The sequence below is a fragment of the Lycium ferocissimum genome, chromosome 4 (genome assembly GCF_029784015.1).
Source record: "Lycium ferocissimum isolate CSIRO_LF1 chromosome 4, AGI_CSIRO_Lferr_CH_V1, whole genome shotgun sequence".
NCBI lineage: Eukaryota > Viridiplantae > Streptophyta > Magnoliopsida > Solanales > Solanaceae > Lycium > Lycium ferocissimum.
In genome coordinates, this window is record NC_081345.1 from 27933995 (window position 1) to 27958684 (window position 24690).

A 24690-nucleotide genomic window follows, 5' to 3' on the forward strand; every position below is an offset into this window, starting at 1 on the left:
TACTTTTTATATATATATATATATATATATATATATAAACATGATTAATATTCTAAGCAAAACTGAAGTGGTTCCCCTTAAATAGCTTTACACCGAAAAATGGAATTCATTGTTTTTTATCGAGCCCCACCCTTAATTTACATATAGAGTCCGTCGGTTTGTGGACATGAGCAGACGACCCATAACAAAGCAAAAAAAATTGTTTTGTTAGTGACATTCTATAAATGGGGCCACATGTATATTGAACATAAGAAGGTATCAATCATAGGCCTTTAATTAGATCAAATTCAAAAAAAATTGTTTTGTTAGTGACATTCTTATCAAATATATTGAAAATCAATCATTTTATTTTTTCTATTTATACTTATCAAATATATTGAAAATCGATTTTTATTTTTATTTGTCTATTTTAGAAACACAACAACAACAACAACAACAACTCATTGTGATTTCACAAGTAGGGTGTGGAGAGGATAGGGTGTACGCAAACCTTACCCCCCTACGCTGTGAGTAGAAAGGCTATTCGATGTATCAGGTATTTGTATTTTAGTAAATTGAGAGAAAATATGTTTTTTCTCAAGTTTATCCTTAGTAGTTAAATTTAGATTTTCAAAGTATCACTAATAAGAATAATTTAATAAAAATAAATACTTCATTAATATTTTCTTAATATGAATACAAAATGCAAACTGAACAAAGTAAAAGGTAACGGAGGGACTACGTGAGTAACATTTAAGTTAAATGGGCTCACAAAAAATGTCGATCTCCTAAAGTTATTATGTGAACCTATTATATGAACCTTGTATATGTAGAAAGTCGCAAACACTCCATATTAATCTAAGACAACTACAACAACATATTCTAAGTTATTCCTTATCAAATATATTCTAAGACGACTACGTTTAATTTATTGACCACTCTCTAGTATTTCATTCAAATCATTTTATAATTTTTTATGTTGTTTACGTTTCATATCGAAGCATGTCAAACAATATATTAATAACATAAACTTCATCCAGCCAGCAAGTTGTGTAAAAGATCAAACCACTCCACATAAAAGACTATAAAATGACTTGAATGAAACAAATAGAGAGTGCCTGTGTATTAAATGTAGTCATCTTAGAATATAGCTGTATATGACGTACAAAATCGACATATTTAACTTGTTCTCTCAAGTTTAAACTTCATCCAGCCACCAAATTGTGCCTTATAAGTTATAACCCAGGCCTCTTTGTTGCTATTCAAAGTCATGATCTTTATTAACGGGTATCTTTATTGCTATTCAAAGCCACGATCTCTGTTAACATGCCTCTTTATTGTTGTTCAAGTCACGAACTCTACTCCTCTTTATCTCAAAGTCATGAACTCTACTCCTCAAACTCTACTCCTCTTTATCTTCTACTCCATCTCCTAAAATTTCCTTTGGTTGAGTTCTGCCGGTAAAAGAGATGAAACAATGTAACTGTTTTTTGAATAGGCCATTTTATCCTATGGATAATTACTATCTTAAAAATAGTTTTCACTCGACAGGCCTGGCATACCTACAATTGTTGCATATTCACAAAGTCTCCTTGCATGTGAATTTTAGTACTTTTATAGAATAATTTTAAATATTTTTACAATAACCGATTCATGAATATGTGTATCCGAACACCGTCTTGTAATCATAAATTTCATTTGTATTTATTTTATCTTTATTCTGGGATCGAGTTACCATATATAAATTGAATTTTAGGTGAATCGGCTTTGAAAATAGTCATCGTTATTGTAGTTAATGTTCATTATTTAGTCTAAAAATGTAGTCTATTTATTGCAAAATGATATTGGACTATTCTTTTTATGAAGCAGAAGATAAATAGTGTCGACACAATGTTAAGAAGATCATTGTTCATCTCTTTGGGTTACCCAAACATTTTTTTTTCCCAATTATGCTGCAAAAGAATGTGACAATAAAAACAATTATAAAACTTCTACTAAGCTCCCTCCTGAATCCTAATTCGATGAAAGACAAAAGAATTGCAGTTGTAAAATGGCCTACAATATTCATCCACAAGAAATCTATTCTTTTTTCTTGCTTTTGTTCAAACCTAATTTCATACAGTAAATGATAACACTTCTCGAGGCTTGAAAATGAATAGAAAGTAGACCTTTAAAGGTGATTTATTCTACTTTCTAAGTATAAAATGGGTTAGGATAAAAATTAAAATCACGGAATGCATATATTGAAATATAGGACCAATAGATTTGCTTCATTTGAATTGAAAAAGAAGTATAAATTGAAGTAACAACTAAAGAATGTCGATATATAGAGTATAAAGAAGAGAATTGGAAGTACTACACCTTTTCTAGTAGTTCACAATTTATCTGTTTCGACAAAATAAAAAAAAAAAATGTGTAATCAATCGTTACTCTTGTTCCTTTGATCATCTATCCATTTCTCTTCCTTTTATTTCTTTAGCGAGTGTTGTTTCAAGTAATTGAATATCCAAGTCACTCTCGATATTGAAACTCAAAAATATTATAAAGTACAAATACTCATTGTTTAGGTTGTCCATGTGCAGTCAAATCAAATTGGCATTTTTCACATCTATGTATTGTACAAAATATATCTATTCACTTTTCTCACATTTGTTAAATCGTGCTAATGTCATTTTCTCGGTGTGATACAAGATATCATCTAATTTAGGCAAATGGCACGGTAAGGCACGCACATTAATGCTTAATAATTTATTGTTCATTAAAATATTTTTTTTTAATCTGAATTAGTTATCTAATTTTATTTCCATTGATCAAAAATAGTTCCGTGATGCAATCCAAACCTTCATCTCGATTGACGAGGTTTTTGACTCATTTGAGCGGTGAAATTAAAAGAACTGTGCTTTTCATGTACATAAGAAAGAGAAATGCTGACATACAAATATCTTACAAAAGATCAATCAATCTTGAGAGGACAATTATATAAGAAACAATTAATAGCGTTACAGTTGAAAAATATACAGTGAATAAGTTTGAGTGAAGCTATTACTTGCACAAACAATATAATGGAAGTTCTTGAGATATCAGACAATGCTCACTTTTATACATTTTTTCATGAGGTGTCATGATCCTTCTATTTAATTTATATTGGATTAAACGATTAAATATCTAAATAACTTTAGTTTTTGGCAGAAGTATATGTTTGGTTATTTTATATTCGACCATTAAAAAAATGATTTTGTAAATTCAACGAAGTCATTTACGGTCGTGCAAGCACAAGTAAATTCATTAGTGAATTCATAACTACCGGTAATTTAACTCAAGCTTTAGAAGCCTAGTCACACCAGTTGTTTGCTTTCATCACTTGGTCAACACATGTAATTGTCTAGCCCTTTGTTAGAATCATGAAGTTAAATCTGGTGCAAGTATGAGGTTTTTCATCAAGGTAACGTTTTTTCAATAGGTTTTTTTGGGAAAAAATGTACATGCATGTGAAAATCTTCCCCCTATACCAAAATATATAGTACCCGTAAACAAATATGATTCTCACGATCCACTCATTCGTCAGATAGTTTGCATATTCTTTAAAATGTTAGTGTATATAATTTAGTAAATCCTCGTTTATAACAAGATAAATTACTGTATACCCAAAATCAAAATAGGTAAACTTGTAATTTGGACGGAAGTTGATTTCCGCAATCAAGTTTTTCCGAAAACCAAAAACATTTGCCCTTTGGTTTTCACAAAGCTAATGAATGTTGCCAAGATAAATTCATTTCTCAAAAATCAATCCAAACACAATATTTTTCAAAAGAAATTTCTAAAATATATATACTTCCAACTAAAGAATATAAGGTTCGAGTTGCCTCCAAGCATAAAAGTCCCTCGAGAACCAGTTGAAGCAGCCTCTTTAATTTTTTTATTTAATGTTTATTAGAAGTTTTTATTTTTCTCTCCTGCAATATATATACTTAATTAACAAATAACTAATTGGATTGAATAAATGGCTAAAAGTTTATTTTCGCAAGTTATTAAGGTCAAACAAATGTGAAAAGCTATTAGGATCAAACTTCTTCATTTTTATACACGTAAAAAAAAAATTCATTGTCTCTAATTTCTCAAATTTCAATTGGTGGTCGTGATCTGGATAATTTGACTATTCTTTTTTTATGGTCATACTTTTCTTCCATTACAAGTTTACAACCAAGTATAAACATTTCACATGCATGCAGATAGAAATTTCAACCAAATAATTAGTTCCTGACACATTATAAATAGAAGGGCTTGCAATATCATTTCATAACATAAACTAAACAGAATCTCAAGCAATATGAAGATTTCTTTGGTTTCCTTTCTTTTAGTACTATTTGTTTTCTCATCAACTTCATGGGCAACTTTAGTTGATAATCATGAAGAATTCATCCGATGTCTATCTAATTGTAACCAAACCTCATCCGTTTACACCCCAAATAACTCTTCTTATTCATCGATTCTTCAATTCTCCATACAAAACTTAAGGTTCAACACCACTAAAACTCCAAAACCTCTTGTAATTGTGACCCCAACTAGTGAATCAGAGGTCCAACAAGTCATTATTTGTGCTAAGAAAACTGGGATGCACATTAGGGTTCGTGGAGGAGGACATGACTATGAAGGCCTTTCTTATGTCACTGAGGTTCCATTTGTTATAATTGATCTTATAGAACATAGAGCAATCAATGTTAATGTCAATGACAAGAGTGCATGGGTTGAAGCTGGAGCAACTAATGGTGAACTCTATTATAGAATCGCGGAGAAAAGCAAAACCTTAGGGTTTCCAGCTGGTGTATGTCCGACAGTTGGTGTTGGTGGACATTTTAGTGGAGGTGGTTATGGTCTTATGTTGAGAAAATATGGCATAGCTGCAGATAACATTGTAGATGCACGATTGATCGACGCGAATGGGAGGATTCTTGATAGGGTTTCCATGGGGGAAGATCTCTTTTGGGCAATTAGAGGAGGTGGAGGTAATAGCTTTGGGCTTGTTCTTTCATGGAAGATCAAATTAGTAGATGTTCCCGAGAAAGTAACTGTTTTCACACTTGACAAGACATTGGAACAAAATGCCACAAAGCTTGTACATAAGTGGCAATATGTTGGTTCAAGATTCCATGAAGATTTGTTCATTAGGATCTTGATTAGTAGATTGAACTCAAGTAGTCAAGGTGGTAACAACAACCAAACAATTATAGCTTCATTCAACTCCATGTTCCTCGGCGAAATTGACCGACTACTTCCCATCATGCAAGAAAATTTTCCTGAACTAGGGTTGAGAAGAGAAGAATGCATTGAAATGAGCTGGATAGAGTCTACATTATACTTTGCAGGATTCTCGAGAGGTGAATCTCTTGATGTCTTGCTAAATAGGACTCAGCTTTCGAGTACGATACTTCAAGGCAAAATCAGACTACGTGTATCAACCAATCCCAGAGGGAGGTCTCGAAGGAATTTGGAGATTGTTCTTTGAAGATGAAGCCGCATCAGCACAAATGATCTTGAGTCCATATGGTGGGAGGATGAATGAGATTGCATCATCTTCTATTCCATTCCCCCATAGAGCTGGAAATTTATACAAAATCCAACATTTGGTGTATTGGGATGAAGAAGGAGAAGAAGTAGCTGAAAAACATATAAGTTGGATAAGAAGGCTTTATTCTTACATGACTCCTTTTGTTTCTATGTTTCCAAGAGCTGCTTATATCAACTATAGGGATCTTGATATTGGTGTGAACAACATCAAGGGATATACAAGCTATCTACAAGCTAAGGTTTGGGGGACTAAGTATTTCAAGAATAATTTTAATAGATTGGTTTTTGTGAAGACTAAGGTTGATCCTTCAAACTTCTTTAGGAATAAACAAAGCATTCCTTCAATTCACTTATTGCCATTATATAATTACTTGGTGGAAGACAAAGGTGAATGAAGTTCTGCTGGAAGAGAAGATCATTATAAGAAAAAGAAAAAAAAATTAAGTAAGTACGTTTTCCTTCTTTGATTGTATAATAAAGGCTCATGCATATATCAGATCATGGCACTTGTATATGGCATGTGTAGTCAAATGTTTATGTAATTTGCTTGTTCTTTCAAATTATTGTATTAATATTTATTGATAATAAAGGTTATTTTAATTATTTTATGGTTTAATTCCTTTTATATATATGTGGCTTGAGTAGTCAAATGTTTATACTAATTTAGTTTTTTCGCAATTTGAAATTTGTTGAAATTATATGACTCAGGGTGTCTCTATTTTTCCTATGATAACATTCACATCCTTTTTTCGTCGAACATATTTTTTTTTGAAACTTTGATAAAAGTCGTTTAATATGTTTAATTTTCTCATGACGAGCGTATAATATTTGATGACCAAAAGGAGAAATGTTAACACGCTGAAGGTGTAATGAAAGACTTAATTTTAAACCTCATGACGAGCGTATAATACATGATGACCAAAAGGAGAAATGTTAACACGCTGAAGGTGTAATGAAAGACTTAATTTTAATTATGGTGACTTTCTGAGTCGGGACTTTGGTCTCCGAACTGGATCATTCCTTAAAAATGTCTGAAGCTGTGATCGCAATTCTCTATCGAAGTTTGTTATGTATATATTGACAGTATTAATATATTCCTCGCAAGTGATTACACAACTTTAACGTATAATATCATATTATTTAGTATTATCTTATCAAGTTATCAATTGATATTTATTAATCCATATATATTTGGTGATGCAACTTAGCTTGCATGTATAAATATTGGTTTACAAAGTTACTTTACATCCATACATTAAAAAAAAAAAAAAAAGTGGCCGTAGATGTTATATGATTTTCGCATTGGAACAATAAGTTAAGGACAAAACTATTTCTACAAAGTCGGGATTTTTGACCTTCGATTTTATTTTGAGATATAAGTTGTGTATGAATTTGTTGGCATATTGGGACCAAAATGGAATTAATGGAAGTTAAAAATCATGCATCTTTTCCTTAGTTGGCCGTGTGAAGTGGATTGGCCCACACAATTTGTGGACCATTTTAATCGGCCCAACACTTGTGTGGGCCAATGACATGGATGATTCATCAAAGGGGCTTAAAAGATGACCACTTAGTCTTCATTATTCATTTTCCCACTTAGAAAATATCAAGAAGTTGAAGAACCAACAAAAGTTCTCGGCCAACATCCCCAAAAATCCAAGTCCATTTCAAGCGCTTTAAAATTATTTTGTTGATGCTAACCCACTATATATTCCTAAGTAGCGTGGAGGTGTCGTTGGGCGATCAACCCTTTATTTTCATCCTTGGAAACCTAGGCTATTGTGGAATTGAAGAGAAAAGGTAAGAATTGATTATGTTTTATGTGTTGTAGAGGTTGTATGTATGTTGTAGTATGTTAAAATGGAAGAAATTCATGAAATAAAGTATGTTGAAGTTGAGGCCATATGTATGAGGCTTAGCCGTGTAAGTGTGTGTGTGTGTTGTGTTGTATTGAAGTGATGAATTGAAGTCTAGTTATCATGTTGTGATCATTGTAAGGTGAAGGAATGAATGAGAATCATCCATATATGTATATGTGTAGTGTTGGTCGAAATGGGTCATATTATATGACAATGAGCAATTAATATAGTTATGAATTCTATGTTGGAAATGAATGTTGAATGACTCAAATGATTTTGTAGTTGTTGCGGACTGATTTGGGACTATTGTGCATTTAATGTAGTTTGTATGTTGATAGAATAGCATTGTAGAATGTGAATTGTGGATGCAAATCATGAATTGAAAATAAGGAATGGGTTAAAGTGAGGTTCTCGGTTTAGGGGCTGAATTCGGGTAGCTTGGAGAAATTGTTGGATTGTTTGAAATGTTGTATGAATTGCTTAGAATGTCTTTAGATATGGTTGGTATGGGTTCGGGTTAATATTTGAATGTATAAGTATCGACGTTGGCTTGAATGTAAGTCGTCGAATTGAATTTATGAAAGATTGTTGAATGATGGAAAAAGAGAGCTAGTAATGTTGTATTACCTTTCGGATTGATTATTAATGTTGCTAGGTTGGTTGTTGTTGTTGTTGTTGATTGATATGGCGAGTTAAATTCTAGGGTGGCTATTTACGGAAATCTTTCAAAAGAATTAGGGCAAATTTGGAATTAAATGCCCAAAAAAGTCTTTAGCTAATGTTTGGCATTTTATGACTTGTTTATAGATCGTGGGCAGCAGACGTAGGTGGGATCTAGCTTGAGTTTGGATTATATTGGAGAGCGTTTGAGGTATGAAACCTTCTTTCCTTAGCATGCCTTAGTTAAAATAGGCTATGACACCAGGAAACTATTAGGTGGCATGTCTACGAACGCATTTGTTTCTTGATATTCACATGTTGATGTGATGAAATATTGATCATATGTTCTTGGAACTACTAGTTTACCAAAGTTGCATGAAAGTTTGATTTCTAAAAAATTTATTCTTTAACGATTAAAAAACTAAAAACGCCCATACTTTCTGGAAAGCTTCGGATTGCTTTGAAATTTTCGTAAAGCTTGTATGATATAGGATGAGTATGTTTTCCATAGGCGGGCCCGGCTGCGGGTCTACGATGCCTTTTTATGTAATTTCGACAACAGAAAGAATATGTTGTAATTATTATTCCGATTTCAACTATGACTGTATACTTATCTTTTGGATTTATGACAATGACTTTATGCATATGATTCTCGCTGAATTAGGTATTACGTATGTCTTTCTGGCGGAGTCAGGGCCGGTTTCATTTGTATGCGTATGATATGATGTTATCTTGTGTTTATGGTTCGCTGAAGTCCCTCGCTCGGCGGGTTCCGCTCATATTTGGTGTTATCTTGTTATCGTTATGTGTTTGATATGTGACGGGGATACGGAGATTTGAAATGCCAAATGGGCGACCATATTTCTGTGCCACTATGCATGATTCATATTTTTAAAGTAACATTTTGATATTTTGGAAATGCATTTACTTTTCTGTCCAATTTTCGATTTGTATACTACATTTCTGCTACCATACTCGGTACATATTACGTCTTGACCCCTTTCCTTGTTGCGTTTAAATTGAACCACGGTTTGGTGATCCGCCTGTTTAGGACACCTTTTTCTTGCTGTTGGAGTGCTCCCTGCGTTCCGGAGCTCATATTTTTGGTATATATTCGTTCGTTGCATTGTATACATTTGTTCGGGGGGTACGGCGGGGCCTATCCCGTCATATGATTATGGATATGTATGTAGGTTACGGGTGTGTTTGTATATGTTGTGTTTTGGGGCGATCCCATTCAACCTTGTCGGCTTGCATTTGTATATTTTTGGGCCGTTGCGCCATTTGATTTTTCTTTGTTATATACATGGTTGCGTTTGAAATATGTTTACAGTTTGATATAATTTGAGATAGTGTTTGATATTCGTATATATATAAATTTCTCTGTGGTGGTGTTTGGGTGCGGATTAGTCACGACCTACATTACGACGGTAGAAAAGGATGAAATTGTCAAATAAGATGGGATCACTTTTAGGCTCTAGCATTGAGCTTGTTGTATGATTCACTTGTTGAAGCTAGCTAATGAATGAAGCTCGCTAAATGAGTGTGAATGAGAAATGGAGGGGAAAAAAATAAAGGAAAAATGAGATTTAAAGCAAAATCCTTTTTGGAAAAGAGCTTTGTTCCACATAGGTGGTGGAAAGGTAAATAAGTGTGTTTAAATAAAGAAACATTTCTTCTAGCTCTTAAGGGGGGTTGATAAAAGGACTCATTATCGCTATCGTGCTCTGATTTATCTTTTTGAACCAAATTTATTTTTTATTTTCGTAATGCATTTTCCATGTCATTATTTCTTTGTCCAATTTTCTATTTGCTAACCGGACAGAATTTTAAATTTCGCAGAAATTAAATTCTAATGGTATTTGCTGGCTATAAATACAGAGGCAACGCCTCATTTTCTTCATTCTGAATTATCAAAATTTCTCTAGATACTCGCATTTTGGACAGTGTTTTGTGTGATTCGTTGCCATCTTTGAGTTCGCATGAAGTACAGGCGTTTGAGGTACTTGAGGGGATTAAATTCCTTAAGGACACACAGTGAATTCTGTTGTCTCGGATACTATTTTTATGATTTTCTTTTCTTGTTTTATTGAGATATTGTTTCATTGTTTGAATCGTCTTTTAATAACGTCGTTTGTTGTTTTAAGCACAGTTTGGATAACATCACTTTGTGATAAAACAAACATATATAATATAATACTAAAAAGAAGAGAGGTAATAGTTGAATTTATGTTCCTTTTTTCCTTTTTATGATAGTTATTGCTGGAAAATATGCTAAGTCTAATCAGAGATAATGAGAAAGCTAAAATTGGATAGCCAATATCGAATAAATTATTTAATCGGCTCATATTTAATACGGATAAAAATGATTAGAGTGAGAGACAGAGGCGGACCCAGGATTTTAAGACGGCGGGGGCACTATTATCTCAACATAAATGTCAACAAAAAATTTAATCACGACTGAGGGATAATACTGTGTTGGACCGGTCATTAATAGCGTAGCAGTGGCGAAAATATAAGTATATTGGTCAAATATGTATAATAAATAAAATTTTACACAGTGAAGCAAATGAAAGAAATAGCTCAGTGGCTAAGGTTGTACAACATGTGGTGACAGTGCAGGTTCGAAGCTGGGCGAGCTCATTTAATGCTTATTGTTTTCCTAAAAATAGGCTCACAAAAATAATTAAAAGTGAACATTCGGGTTCGATCTGGGGTGACATGTAAGTGTAACACCCCGTAAAGTTGAACTAGGTGTGAATGCGTAAAAATCTAGTGTTAAGATGATATTTTATCTATATGAATCCATTCTTAATAAATTCGAGTGGAAGATGGTCGTTTTGAAGTCAAACCAACAATTGAAGTTCTTAAAGGCTTCTAAATTCGTCTAAATCTGAGACAGTCTACACTTATGGCCAGTTTTAGGGTATTTGCGTTGGGAATTTGAGAAAACATACAAAATGAAAGTTGTAGGCCTCTGAAATACCTTTCCAACCATATAAAGTGGGGGCTCAAACGGAGCTACGTACAGGGAGTTATGATCGTTTTACTGAGCGAATATCGATTGTCGGAGAAATGTGTTGGGCGCGCGTCGCGGACCCAGCACGGAAAAATTCAGCTGCAAACTAAAAAAAACATGATCAGATGCTGAACCCACGACGCGAACTCAGTACGGAGCGGGGAATATTTTCTGGTTCCAAATTTTCTTTAAGTCCTACTTAGTTGTGTTATTTCCCACTTCGTTTCAAATCAATATTTGAGGAAAAAAGAACCTAGAAAAGTCTCTTTAACCCTAAGGTAAGTTCTCATTCAATCTTGATCATTCCACACCATATCATCCCCTCTTGATAGCAAATCATCTCTAAAAACCCTAAGTTCATGAATTCTCAGAAGAAGAAGATAGGGGCGTGTGGAATTCGTCTAAGAGGTAAAGTTTCTAAATTTTCCTAGTCTTAATAAAGTAATGGGTTAGATTAGAAGTTCTACAAGGTTGGAATCAGTTAGTGATTCATGAAAGGGTTCAAGAACCCGTTTATAAGGCTTACGAAAAAACCCTAGTTTTCGAAATTCAAAGAAAACTTCAAGAAATGATTCAAGTTCTAATCTTTATCATCTAAAACCATTGTAGTGTGATTATTGAATCTTGGAAAGTGCGTTTGAGCGGATTTGAGGTATGTCTAGATTTTCAAAATCTTCCTTCGAGTATGTCTAGATTTCCAAAATCTTCCTTGAATTATGTCTAGATTTCCAAAAATCTTTCTTGAAGTATTCTACTTTTGAAGTACGCTTATCTTTTTGTGAAAGCATGATTTGTATTTGAGAATCCTTCCTTGATTGTTGTATAAGTTATAACTCTTGTTTAATGGAAGTTCTTTTGGAATTAAATATGATTTCTTTTAGAAAAGGTCATGCATGTGTAGGGTCAAGCCCGCATCGAACCTTCTACGAACTATACTACTTTGTGAAACTCATTTTTCCCATTATCGGATGATTGAACTTATTTTTCCAAAGGTTGTACCTTAAACTTGTTTTGTTGTGGAATAGGTTTCTTGAACTTGAGATTGAATAAGAGATTTGAATAAGATTCTAAATCGGTTATGACTTGAAATGCCTCTAATTTCAGATTTTGACTTAAAAGTGAAATTTGGCTCTAGGCCATGATTGTTGATTCGGTTAATATGCCATCATCTGTATTTTGTTTGTGTTTGGGCCTGTATAGGCAAGGCCGTGCTAGTTCGAGGACGGATTCATTATGGATCCTAACGTATCAATCGAGCATTGTTCTTTGTGTCGATCAGAGAATGATTGACCTGGTTGCTTCCTAGCCGGAGTATCCATTCTTTGTGTCGGGCCCAAAGAATGATTGACCTCCGTTGCTTCCTAGCCGGAGCATCTATTCTTGTGTCGATCCAGAGGATGATTGACCTCAGATTTGCTTCCTAGCCTAGAGTATCTATCGTTGTGTCGATCCAGAGGACGATTGACCTCCGAGGTATGTCGCCCGGTGTATTTGTTGCTGTGCTAGTCCAGGGGACGATTAGCCTCAGTTGGAGTATCTATTGTTGTGCTAGTCCATAGGACGATTAGCCTCCATGGTTTCCTAACCCGGAGTATCGATTGATGGACTTTCCTGTGAGTGGCTTGTTTCGTACTTTGATTAGCCTGCGAGTGGCTTGTTTCGTATCTTGTTGCCTGTGAGTGGCTTGTGGTAATATTGAATTCGTAAGTGAAATACTTGTTTCGTTGTTGGATTCTTTGATGACTCTATAATGTTGCTGACTTACGTTATTCCTGGGTTTGAATTGTGATTTTCATTGATATCATTTTATTGATTTTATTCACCATATCTTGTTTTGTTAACTATTACTTAGACATTTGAGTACGAAGTACTCGGGCATACCATTGTTGTTTTTTGATGGTATGTTAGGTAACGGAGAAGAGCGGAGTTCTTGATACTCAAAACGCTTAAGAAGGACTTTTGTTTCTGGCGACTTGGTGAGCCCACATGTTCATTCGTGGGACACCCCTTATCATATTTTTTTTTACTATTCTAGTTTTTCGGGCTGCGTCCCGATGTGTCAGACAAATTACTCTTTTATCTTAGAAGCTCCATAGTACACATTCTTGTGGGTAGTTGTTGAGTTTTCTTAACTCTTGGGCGTTCATCACGTTTTGATTAAGTTTTATGATATTAAAGACTTCCGCTGATTTAATTCATATATCATGATTTGATTGTATTTATTTTATAAACTGTTGGAGGTGAATATTGAACCTGGCAGGTTCAAGTGTTGTTATTGCATCTTTTAGGTTCTTCCGCTGTTGTTCATGACGTCGGATGCCGGTTACGTCTACGGTGGGTTTTGGGGCGTGACAGTAAGAGAGGCAACAGTTGCAACCAATGTGCTTCAAAGACACTTTTGTTTGTCACAGTACACAATTAAATATATACTAATTTCTCAAGGTATATACACATGTATATACATAATTTTTTTCGAAGGGTGGGAGTGCACGTGCACTCCCAATCTTTCATGTAAGTCCTCCTCTGAATTGATAGATAATATAAATACTCATATTAGCCATGTTTTAAGGGAAAATTTCAGAAATATACAATTTGCTCACTTACATTGCAAAAAAATAGCCCAAAACTTACATTGCAAAGCTTTGGCCCAAAAACACTTTTATACAGTGTTATATACAAATGACAAGTACATTATGTATACATGTGTTTGAAGGTGTATAATGTGTAGGTATATACACTAAAAAAATTTAATTATTCAGTATTATACGAGAAAATACGCCACATATGCATATTTTTTAGTGTATATACAAGAAAATATGCACATATACATATTTATACACAATTATGCAATATTGTATAAGTGGATATAAACATAGATCTGGACTGATTAATAAGACTTATACATATTTATACACCTATATACATAAGTATACAAGACAGATACATTATGTATATAGATGTACAAAAATGTATAATAGTGTATAAGAGAGGTGTATACACCAATATACACTATTATACAATATTATAAGATATTGCTTCAAAACGAAATGCAAACAAGAAAGGCAACAGAAGAAGAAATCAGCAAACTCAGAGATCAACTGCACAAGTTTACAAAACCAGGGGTATGCTTTTCATGATTATTCATTTTTCAAATAGAATTACTAGAATTCTATGGGATTTGGGATTGAGTTGATGAATATGACTGATTAATGTGCCTTGTAGTCACCCGGTGACCACCATAGTCGGTTATTGCATCATCTCCGCGTACGTGTTTCATCACCGGTTAATCCACCACCACCTTGATGAGTTTTCTAATAGATCTAGATCTAGATCTCAACCACCACCTGCGACGAGTTTTCTGATAGATCTAGATCTAGATCTTAACCACCATCGGCGACAATGACGGATGTGCAGTGGCAGGGGAGGGCGAGAGAGAAGAGGCAAAGAGAGAGAGAGAGAACGCGAGAGAGAAAGCGTGAGAGGGGAGAGGAGTTGGGTCATTTTTTGTAAGATTTAAAATTATGGGTCAATTTTAGTAGCATTATTACCCTAATTGATATACAATGTAATTAACTCATTTTTAACCACATTATTGTTGAGAAAATTCCGACTCTCAATATATGTTGGCAAAACAACATACCTGTCCACTACATACTTACAAGTACACCATCTAAACCCATTCCATGAGAAATTTAACCTGTGAAGTCATTTCAATTGTAACAAGTCATCTATAGACGATCTCATGTTTAATTTAATGAATACCTCTATTTTGAAGCTAATATATCACATTTTCCCCATAAATCTGAAGCTAATTTATTACATGCTCACTTAGAGAAAGCCTCGTAAGTATTGAAAACTAGTGATTTAACCCGAACTTCGCGCAGTCATAAGACCTTAAATTTGTAAATAATATTTTTAATTATCTGAATATTAAAATAGAGTATAATTTTCGCAACCTTAAGTTGTCATTAGTTTGTCTTTCAAAAGATTTTTTTTTTTTTTTTTTTAAAAAAAGTTTATAATTTTAGTTTGTATGTATCTTGGATTTGAAAAATAATAACCACTAAATTACATGGCCATTCACATTTCAAGTGAAACAAAATTACAAAGACCATAGAACTTCACGACTAATCCATTGTAACGTGATGCCAATAGTATTGATCCCTTCACAACCTGCCTCAAAATTACCAATTAGTTTTGCAGCTTTCTATTTCGTTATTTTGTACTTTATTTTGCTTTCAAAATAATTTACAATAATGGTTAACTGTAGGTTCTCCAACCATAACTTGATATGATAAACAGTTAACAAACGATCACAAATTTTCACTTAAACTTTAACAAAAGCCCATATACTAAAAGTAAGAAAAGTTTACTGAAAGAAATTACTACCTCAATCATTTTTCTTTATAGTTTTTCGTTTTACTATATGCTTTTGGTCTTTATAATTGTGCATATTGAGAATTGTGTTTGGTTGATAATTATATTGTTAGGTGTAACAATAAAGATAAATCTTTTAAAATGATCGATAAAAAGTTTAATATTTTGTGAACGACCGCCTGAATAACCTTCCACGAAGGCAATATAATTTTATTGATCGCCAAAGCAATTATCAAGTAGAGCACCGACCGAAAAAATATAAGAAGATGAAATACTTAAATAGAGGCGTAAGTGTGAAATTTCAATTATTGCGGAAGATTTCAGTCTTCCTCAACAAAAGAAATATAAGATTTAAATTGAGATATAAAATCAAGAAATAATTACATATAGTTCTTGTTTGCTTAAAAAAAAAAAAATATTAGAGAGTCTAAATTAGTAGAGCAATTAGGTAAAGCTAATGCAAGATTTTTTTATTTATATTTTTTGGATTTCTCAAGTTGAAATAGCTTTAGAACAAAATATACGTCAAGATTCCTCCACTCCAAATCAATATTTTTATGTTTAAGATTTCTCCAAGACAATATTTTTCTTCAACTCTTTACATCATAAGATGACTCTCCTATTTCAAAAATTATAACTTAAAACACTTCTTTCAGCAAAAGTTCATCCTTTTATTATCTACAACAAACAGGAAATATAAGTTAATTTATTTACATCAACATAATTGTGCGGCTTCTTTCCAATTTCTCAGTAAATGCCAAGCAAATCCTCATTTCTTGTTAAGAAGTTACGTTTTGACTCTATTTCAAATTATTTAAGTTTCAAAATAGTTTTCGAAATTATATTGTATCAATTTTAAACAGATCTACTCATATTCCAAAACGAATCTAATAAAAAAGTTATGCATTGTAAAAGAAATAAAACAAATTAATAGGAATGGAGAAAAGTTTATGAATTTAGAAAGTGCATATAATTACTTCTAAAGTAATGCAACCAAAGTTGAGAGAGATATCATCGAGTATACTAGATTCCTCGATGCAGATGACATAGCACTAGTCATCAAAACTTAGTAACTACCTAGTAAGAGATTGTGTGACAAAAAAGTATAGACTTTTCAATTCAAACATTGGCAAACCTTTGCCTCCAAAGATAAGATCAACCAAGAAAAAAATCCATTAACAGATAAAACTCACAAAACAAATTGTTACAATGCAAAGTAAAAAACAAAAAATACAGTGAACCTCATGCTGGAGAATTTCTAACTGTTGGAGCTAAAATAGATGAATCATACTCTATATGAATAGCTTGGCAGTATGAAGCATAGGTTAGTTGTTGTCTTTTTACCACCTATGTATCTTTGGCACAATAATACCCATTAATATAAAATTAATTAAAGGGAAGGGAGAAAACCTTGACGTTTTTGTCTTTTTGAGATCCTATCCTCAGCACGCTACTACACAATAATAAAATTAATTCGAGGGAGGAGAACAACCACAATGTTTAGGAATCTAAAACAGACCTCTAAGATTTTTTACTATAAACGTATTTTCTTTAATGCAAATATAGGTATCAAGATATAAGATATTTATAATACGAAAAACTAAAAGCAAGCATATTGTGATGAAAATTAAATATCAAACTTATAAAGAAAAAACAGTATACATATAAAATTAAACAGAAAACAAATTCAAATAACCTTCAAGAGATTAGATAATCTCATGTGATTACCTTTGTGAAGCTAACGTCTAAATGATTCGCATAAAGAGAAAACGCTAAATGCAGAAATGCTTACAAGAATGTTGGAAAACTGATCAGTCTTCATCTTTATTTATAGTGTGGATATTTGGATTAATAAACCACTCGTTTACATGTTATTTAAAGCACTGATAATGCTTACAAGAAAGTTGAAAAACTGATATGGCTGTGGTCTTTATTTGTAGTATGGATATTATATAGCCTATCTTCAAAACTTAATAACTTTTCATCTCCGTAACTTCTCCATAACTTCTAATTTCTTAATATATGAGTTTATTACAATTTAAAGCTTCTGCCGTTTCATTCCTCCATAAGCATGTTGTAATGGATATTGAAATAGTGCTCTAAACCGAAGCAAAAAAAAAATAGTGCTCTAAATGTGGCTAATTGTTGGATTATTTAATTTTAGTAGACCTAATAAGTACATTTAACATAATTAATAGATAATAAAATTATAACCTTTAAGTAGTGATCCCATCAATTGGATAAAATTAATTACTATTTAAGAGAGTTAAAGGAGTGTCTTTTGAGCTTTTTTTAACATGGAACATAAATGGAAAAAATAGAAAAAAATTCAAAAAAGGAGAAATAACATTCTAGGACATAGAGAGATGCCACATCACCTTGTCTATGCCTAGCTTTATATTATATATAGATTTAATTTGGATTAATTGTCATCCAAATGAGGCTGGGAAGAAAGATAAGTTTAGCTCAGGCATTGGCCCACGTGAGATACTGAAACAATTTGGTGCAACGACTTATGCTTAACAAATGTCCACGTTGTGTGAAACTCAAGGTTTGTCGCTTTTCATGTCCGAGGATGAAGTTATTTTAAGTATAAGGGAAACTAATATCCCATATGAAAAATTAGTGTTTGAAACTTTTTGAAAACATGGGCAATTTGCACGATTGTCCTTCGTTGGGGGCGGTCTTTAGTTTTTGCCCCTCAAATTGCTGGTCTTTATTTTCGCCCTTCGCTAAAATAATTCCCGTCGAGGCCGATTCGAACCCCTATTAATCATAAAATAAAATAAATTAGCAAGGCAAGACTTTGCAAAAATTTTTGCCTTATGCGTACTTTTTCTAAGACATAACTAAAAGTCACGGATAGACAACTTTGCCTTATGAGACAAACTTTAAGCATGCCCCGGGAAAAGCGCCTTGTGGCATATACTTTTAGCGCCACAACTAAAAGTCCGTCTCATAAGGCAAAACTTTTCTTAAAAGATAACTTAAAGCTTTCCTCATAAGCGCGTAAAAAGTCTATGTCTTAAGGAAAAGTTTCGCCTTAACTAAAAGTCTTCCCCATACGGCAGAACTTTTCCATAAGGCATAACTAAAAGTTTGCCTTATAAGGCAAAGTCTATGCCTTAAGGAAAAGTTCTATCGTATGGGGCAGACTTTTAGTTATGCCTTAAGGTAAAGTATGCCGCATAAGGTAGAACTCTTTGCAAAGTCTTGCCTTGCGAAGTTCTTATTTTTTTTTTTTTTACTGAGTGGGGGTTCGAAGCCCCTCAGGGTATTTTCGACTACCTTTTCAAGCGAAGGGAAAAACTTAAAGACCAACAATTTGAGGGGCAAAATTTAAAGACCACCCCAAAAGAAGGACAATCCGCGAAAAAAATGTTAAAAAAGGAATAAGAATAAAAAAGAGAAGCTAGCGGGCCATGGCCCATAAGGTGGAAAATTAAGACTCCCATCCGGTGTCTCTGAGATGAGAAAACTGAAAATTTTGATGGACAATTCGCAGGAATGCCCCTTATTCGGGGTGGTCTTTCATTTTTGGCCCTCAAATTGCCGGTCTTTAATTCTTGCCCTTCGCCCTAAATACCATGAGATTCTGGATTCGAACCCCGGCTTAGGCATAAAAATTAAAAAAAAAAAAAAAAAAATCGCAAGGCAAAGGAAAAGTATGCCCTATGCGGCATAGGTTGCCTTAAAGCAGACTTTTAGTTATGTCTTAAAGCTTAGTTATGTCTTAGGCAACCTCTGCCGGAGATATCATAGGTTGTCTTAAGGCATAACTAAAGTTATGCCGGATCCAGCATAGGTTGCCTAATAAGGCAAACTTTTAGTTATGCCTTAAATCAACTTATGCCGGATCCGGCATAACTTTAGTCATGCCTTAAGGCAACCTATGCCGGCATGCCGCATAAGACAGACTTTTCTTAAAGCCTTGCCTTATGAAATTATTTTTATTTTTATGCCTGAGCGGGGGTTCGAACCCAGAACCTCAGTATTTTCGGCTACCTTTTCAAGTGAATGACAATACTTAAAGACCACCAATTTGAGGGGCAAATTTAAAGACCACCCCAAAAGAAGGGCAATCCGAAAAAAAAATGACTTTTGATTCTGATATCAAGACTTACACACTTTCCTGAAACTCTTAGTGATCTAAACCGGTTGGAGGAGCTCTATTCTGGCAACACAGCCATTTGGCAACTACCAGATTCTATTGGAAACTTAAGCAAACTCAAAATCCTACCATTAAGAAGAGGGCGGAAGGTAAGCGCCAGTCTGCTGGCATTTTGATATTACCCTAGGTGTTTCATGGTTTGAGGGAATGGAAAAGCTTAGATCTCAGCGGATGCAATATATCTAATAACCAAAATGCTACTCTTATTAACTTGCCTTCTTTGTTCGAACTAAATCTGAGCAGAAATAAGTTTGTTTCTTTGCCTGATAATATCATCGGTCGACTTTCTCAACTTAGATATCTCAACATAACACATTGTCAGGAACTTCCCAAACTTCCTCCGAGCATAGAGGAATTATATGCAGAAAATTTTTTGGCCAAACAAAGTATTGCAAAGCTACCAATGTACCCAAGGTTGAATTTGGTCTCATTGTACCCAACGTTGAATTTGGTCTCATTCACCAATTATAGTTTTGATCAACAATCTTATACAGAGGAGAGCAATGGTAGCTCAGTTTTGGATGAGATTCTCAGTTTATTTCTCTCAAACGATATGTACATATTGTGATCCGCTCTTATATTACCTTTTATCACGGATTGACTTGTTCCATTGTCTTTCCTGAACGTGCAATTCCCACGTGGTTTAAGCACCAAAGTATTGAGGAAAAGATCTTGTTCAAACTACCCATTAATTGGTAGTATAATGATAAGTTCAAGGGCTTTGCTATATGCTGTGTGACTCTCATGGAAGAAAGGTACAGCAATCCGATTCGTATTATACGAGAAGTATGACTATGCTTTCATCAAAGCCAAATTGATATGCAATAATCATTTGAAAGACCTTAAAAGTGATAGAGAAAGAATGTAAAGTGGGCACAACATCTAGAACGTATGGCTGGTGTGTTTGCTTTGCCTACATACCATTGTATGCTTCAATGCAGGTGTCCGGCACAGATGTTGGAAACATCAACCAATATGACTTATTTGAGGCATCTATCCATGGGCGCATTGTGAGACAGTGGGGAGTTCATTTGATCTATAAGGACGAAAGTGTATTTTTTAAAATTCAGACTACAGAAGGATTGCTTTGAGTCCAACCGAAGCCGAACAGAGGTTGAACTAGCTAAATCATCTTTATATGTTGGGAATGGATGACCACGAATTTACGCTTAAGGTAACTCGAAATCTCTTATTTGTTGCTAGAGTTTGAAAATGTGAATATAGTTAGATTAACAATTTTTATTTCTATGTGATTATGTGTTGGGTTATTAATGTTGGAAAGGATTAGGAAAATTAATGTTTTGCTAAGAATTCTTGAACTAATAAGTTGATTCGATAATTAAATAAAAATTGTAAGTACCTGACAATTAGTAGGTTTAGAAAATATGAGTCCTAATAATTTAAAATTAAATTCAATGAAATTATACCAATATAGTAGTTACATTTCAAATCACATATTCTTAAGATTGTATATTCACATTATTTGTAATAAAATATTAGAAACAAAGTTGTGTTGTGTAACAAATTTTCTAATCTAAAGTATAATAGTATTCTTCCTTCTTAAATTTATTTACAATAGCACCCAAGGGTGTGGCCTAGTGGTCAATAAAGTGGATTGAGAACCATGAGGTTTCAAGTTCAAATCTTACATAGGCAAAAACACTTGGTGATTTCTTCCCATTTGTCCTAGCTGATGGGATGTGATGACAGTATCTCCTGGAATTAGTCGAGGTGCGCACAAGCTGGCCTGGACACCACGGTTATATAAAAAGAAAAGAATTTATTTCCAACAACAACATACTTAGTATAATCCCACCAGGTGGGGTCTGGAGAGGGAGAGTGTACGCAGACCTTACCCCTACCATGTAATGGCAGAGAGGTTGTTTCCGATAGACCGGCGGCTCAAGAAGAGATGAAGTTGAATTTATTTAACAATATTATAATTAAAAATTAAATTAATTTGAAAAGTAGGAATAAGTGTTTAAGAAAACTGTCTTTACTTAAAAAAAAGTGTTCAATAAAACTTAAGTAATATGTTATCTGAATTATAATTAAGGAGTTGTTCTTTGTTGATGACTGTGATTCCGAGTTGAAATTTAAGCTTGAATGTGACTAAGACTTCAATGTTTCTCTCTCTTATTATTTAGAATCTCCCACTTATAATAGATAAAATTAATTTCAACACCTTCAAGTCCATCCCTATCCTAAAAAGAAAAAAAGAATCACTAAAAGGCTGTTAATATTCAAGATTTAAGATGTTGGAAAGTCTAGTGGACAGAGGTTGGAGTCTTAGCTAGGGTACTTCTGCTTTAGTGTGCGTTTGGCCATGCGTTTTCAAATCATGATTTGAAATTATGATCCCAAATCAGCGTTTAGATATGTATTTTCACTCATGGTTTCAAACCCTAAATCATCCAAAAAGGCATGATTTGGGGTTTGAAACCATGGTTTCAACTCTTTTAAATATAAAATTTAACCTATAAGTTTATATTTTGTAAAAAAAATCATAAGTTGGTAGATATTTTTAACAATTACCCCATCAATCTTTTGTCAATTTCATTAACTTCCACCAGTCTTTATTTATGTCTACCAACCTTTAATTTATGTGGGAGGATTATATTAAAGAGTAGTTACACTACTATTCATGTTAAATTTTCGTTTTTATTGAACTAAAGTTTGATTAATTGATATTGTATTTTTTAGAAAGGCCTTCTGGTAGTGTACTAATTTTGTTATGAACTATGATTTGCTCATTTGGTAAGATTGTCTAAGAATTGAGAATGTTTTGATAGTTTTCACAATTTGTGAGATTTTTATGTCTATGTTTAAAAAAATACAACTCAAAATATCCAAATTGCATGTCCAAACATGATTTCAAATCATGTCCAAATGGGGCCTTATTGTTATTACAGTATTTCATTTTTTTCGGTGAGGGGTGGGGTCTACAGCTTCTTATAGCTAACGGAAATCAGGCAATTCATAGCAATGCTTTTCTAAAATGGAAGTTAAGACGCAACCAAAATTTAATCTTATTTTCGTTTAGTTAAACATGGTTTGTGTCAAGCCAAGCCCAATGTTCACAGCATAAAGTTCTTATATTTCTCATAATTATTTTGTCCTCACTGCACTATAATTTGTTATCATATTTATTACTCTCTAAAGATCAAAAAGAGTGTTCGCTTATCCATTTCTACATCCCTTAAGAAAATACTTCGCTTAGCCATTTGTACATCCCTTAAGAAAATACTAACTCCTGGATAAAAAAAAATAATTTGACTAAATTGCTTTTAATTAAATAGGTATTGGAATTTGATCACATAACACTTAATAGGGGCAAATCTAAAAAAATAAAGTAAATCTTTTTTTGATTTGATAAGTGAACACTCTTTTTAACTCAAGAAAAAAATTCTAAGTGGATTCTTTTTTTGATCCATCGTTAGTTATCTTGTACAATTATACCCCTTTTCTTCCATAGACTGTTTTCAAAAATTGAAGAATTTTTCACTAAAATAAAATGGGCGCTTGAATTTTTTTTTCCAACCAAACTAATACGGAAATTTTTATTTTTTTTGCTAGAAAAATTATCAAAAATTATTAGTTTTGTTGGAAAAAAAAATTCGTCGGGTTGGGTTATTTTAGTGGGTAAAAATTATTTGAGGGTAAAATAATTTTGAAGGGCCGGGATGATGCCACGTTGCCTAGTATAAGATAATTATAATTAATAGTATAAGATAACTTAAGTATAATAATTGGCCCTAAAGATAAGGAAGATACTTAACCATTTTTCAAAGCTTCAGTGGGCAGAATTTTGGCCCTTTTCCGAAAAAAAAATTCTAAGTGAATACTTTTTTTGATCCATAGGGAGTACTTAATTTTCTTCCCTAGAATCCACTTGAAGAATCCAAAAAATTAAAAAAGAAAAAGAAAAAAAAAAAAAAGAAGAAGAAGAAGAAAAGAGAATCTTTAACAGCTCTTGCTGCACGTGACGGAAAAAGTGACTGAATGAGTAAGGACCTGTCTGTCCATGAAAATACTAAATACTGTTTGAAGTTGTATTTAGAATTTAAAAAAGGAAAAAGGGTCAAAAATGCCTTTCTATTTTAAAAAAAGAGTTAAAAATATCCTCCGAACTTATTTTGAATCAAAAATACCTAACTCATTTTTAAAGTTTTTAATGTACTATCTTGATGACCCAAAATTATTTTTAAGCTCCATCATTTAAACCCGACTCAACTAAATAATAACCCATAAGATCCTTATTCCCCCAATTCCCTCAAACTTCAAACCTACATATTGGGGGAATAAGGGGATTTATGGGTTATTATTTAATGGGCCGATTTAAAATGATGGAGTTTAAAAAAATAATTTTCGGATTATTTTGTAGATAATTTCGTCAAGACAGGGGTATATTTAAAAACTTTAAGGATGGGAAGGGTATTTTTTACCCAAAATAAGTTTGGAGGATATTTTTAGCCATTTTTTCAAAGTAGAGGGGTATTTTTGACCCTTTTGCCTTTAAAAAATACTTAAAATCTTGTTTTCACTTTTTTTACTTTTAATACATTTAAACGACTAAATATTTTTTGCAAAAACTATAATCAAATACAACTTTATCTTCAACTGCAACTCCAGCTCCAACTTCAAAATTATAAATAAAGTGAAAAATATTTGATTTTCATGGCCAAGCCTACTAAAAGTCAATTAAAAGTTCGAGTTGGAAGTTGCAACTATAATTTTAAAGCATAAAAATGACAAAGAAGCTCTAACACATGGCTTTATCTAAGCTTCTTGGAGAGGAAAAAGCTAAATTTCTATGTTTTCAAGTTAGCCATGAGAATAAACTTTTGGTCAATGGAAAATAGATGGATACTACTTATATTTTGGCAGCCATGGATGTAAAACTGTGGGAAAGAAACAAAAATAATTTGCTTGGCATTTAGTAGGAAGAGAAAACAACAGTGAAATCTTGTTGTTCAGTCCACAGTGCAGAGCTATTAGAGGGGATTTCAAGCTTGATAGGATCTCTAGACCAAAAAATCAACAACCACACAAATCTTGAA

At 33.2% G+C, this 24690-nt stretch overlaps 1 protein-coding gene across 1 annotated transcript; it reads left to right on the forward strand.

Moving 5' to 3' along the window:
• Positions 1-224: 224 nt before the first annotated feature.
• On the forward strand, positions 225-5939 carry LOC132053894 (tetrahydroberberine oxidase-like). The gene is given in 3 exon segments (XM_059445989.1): positions 225-236; positions 4313-5398; positions 5400-5939. Coding segments are annotated over 3 exon segments (1638 nt in total).
• Positions 5940-24690: the final 18751 nt, after the last annotated feature.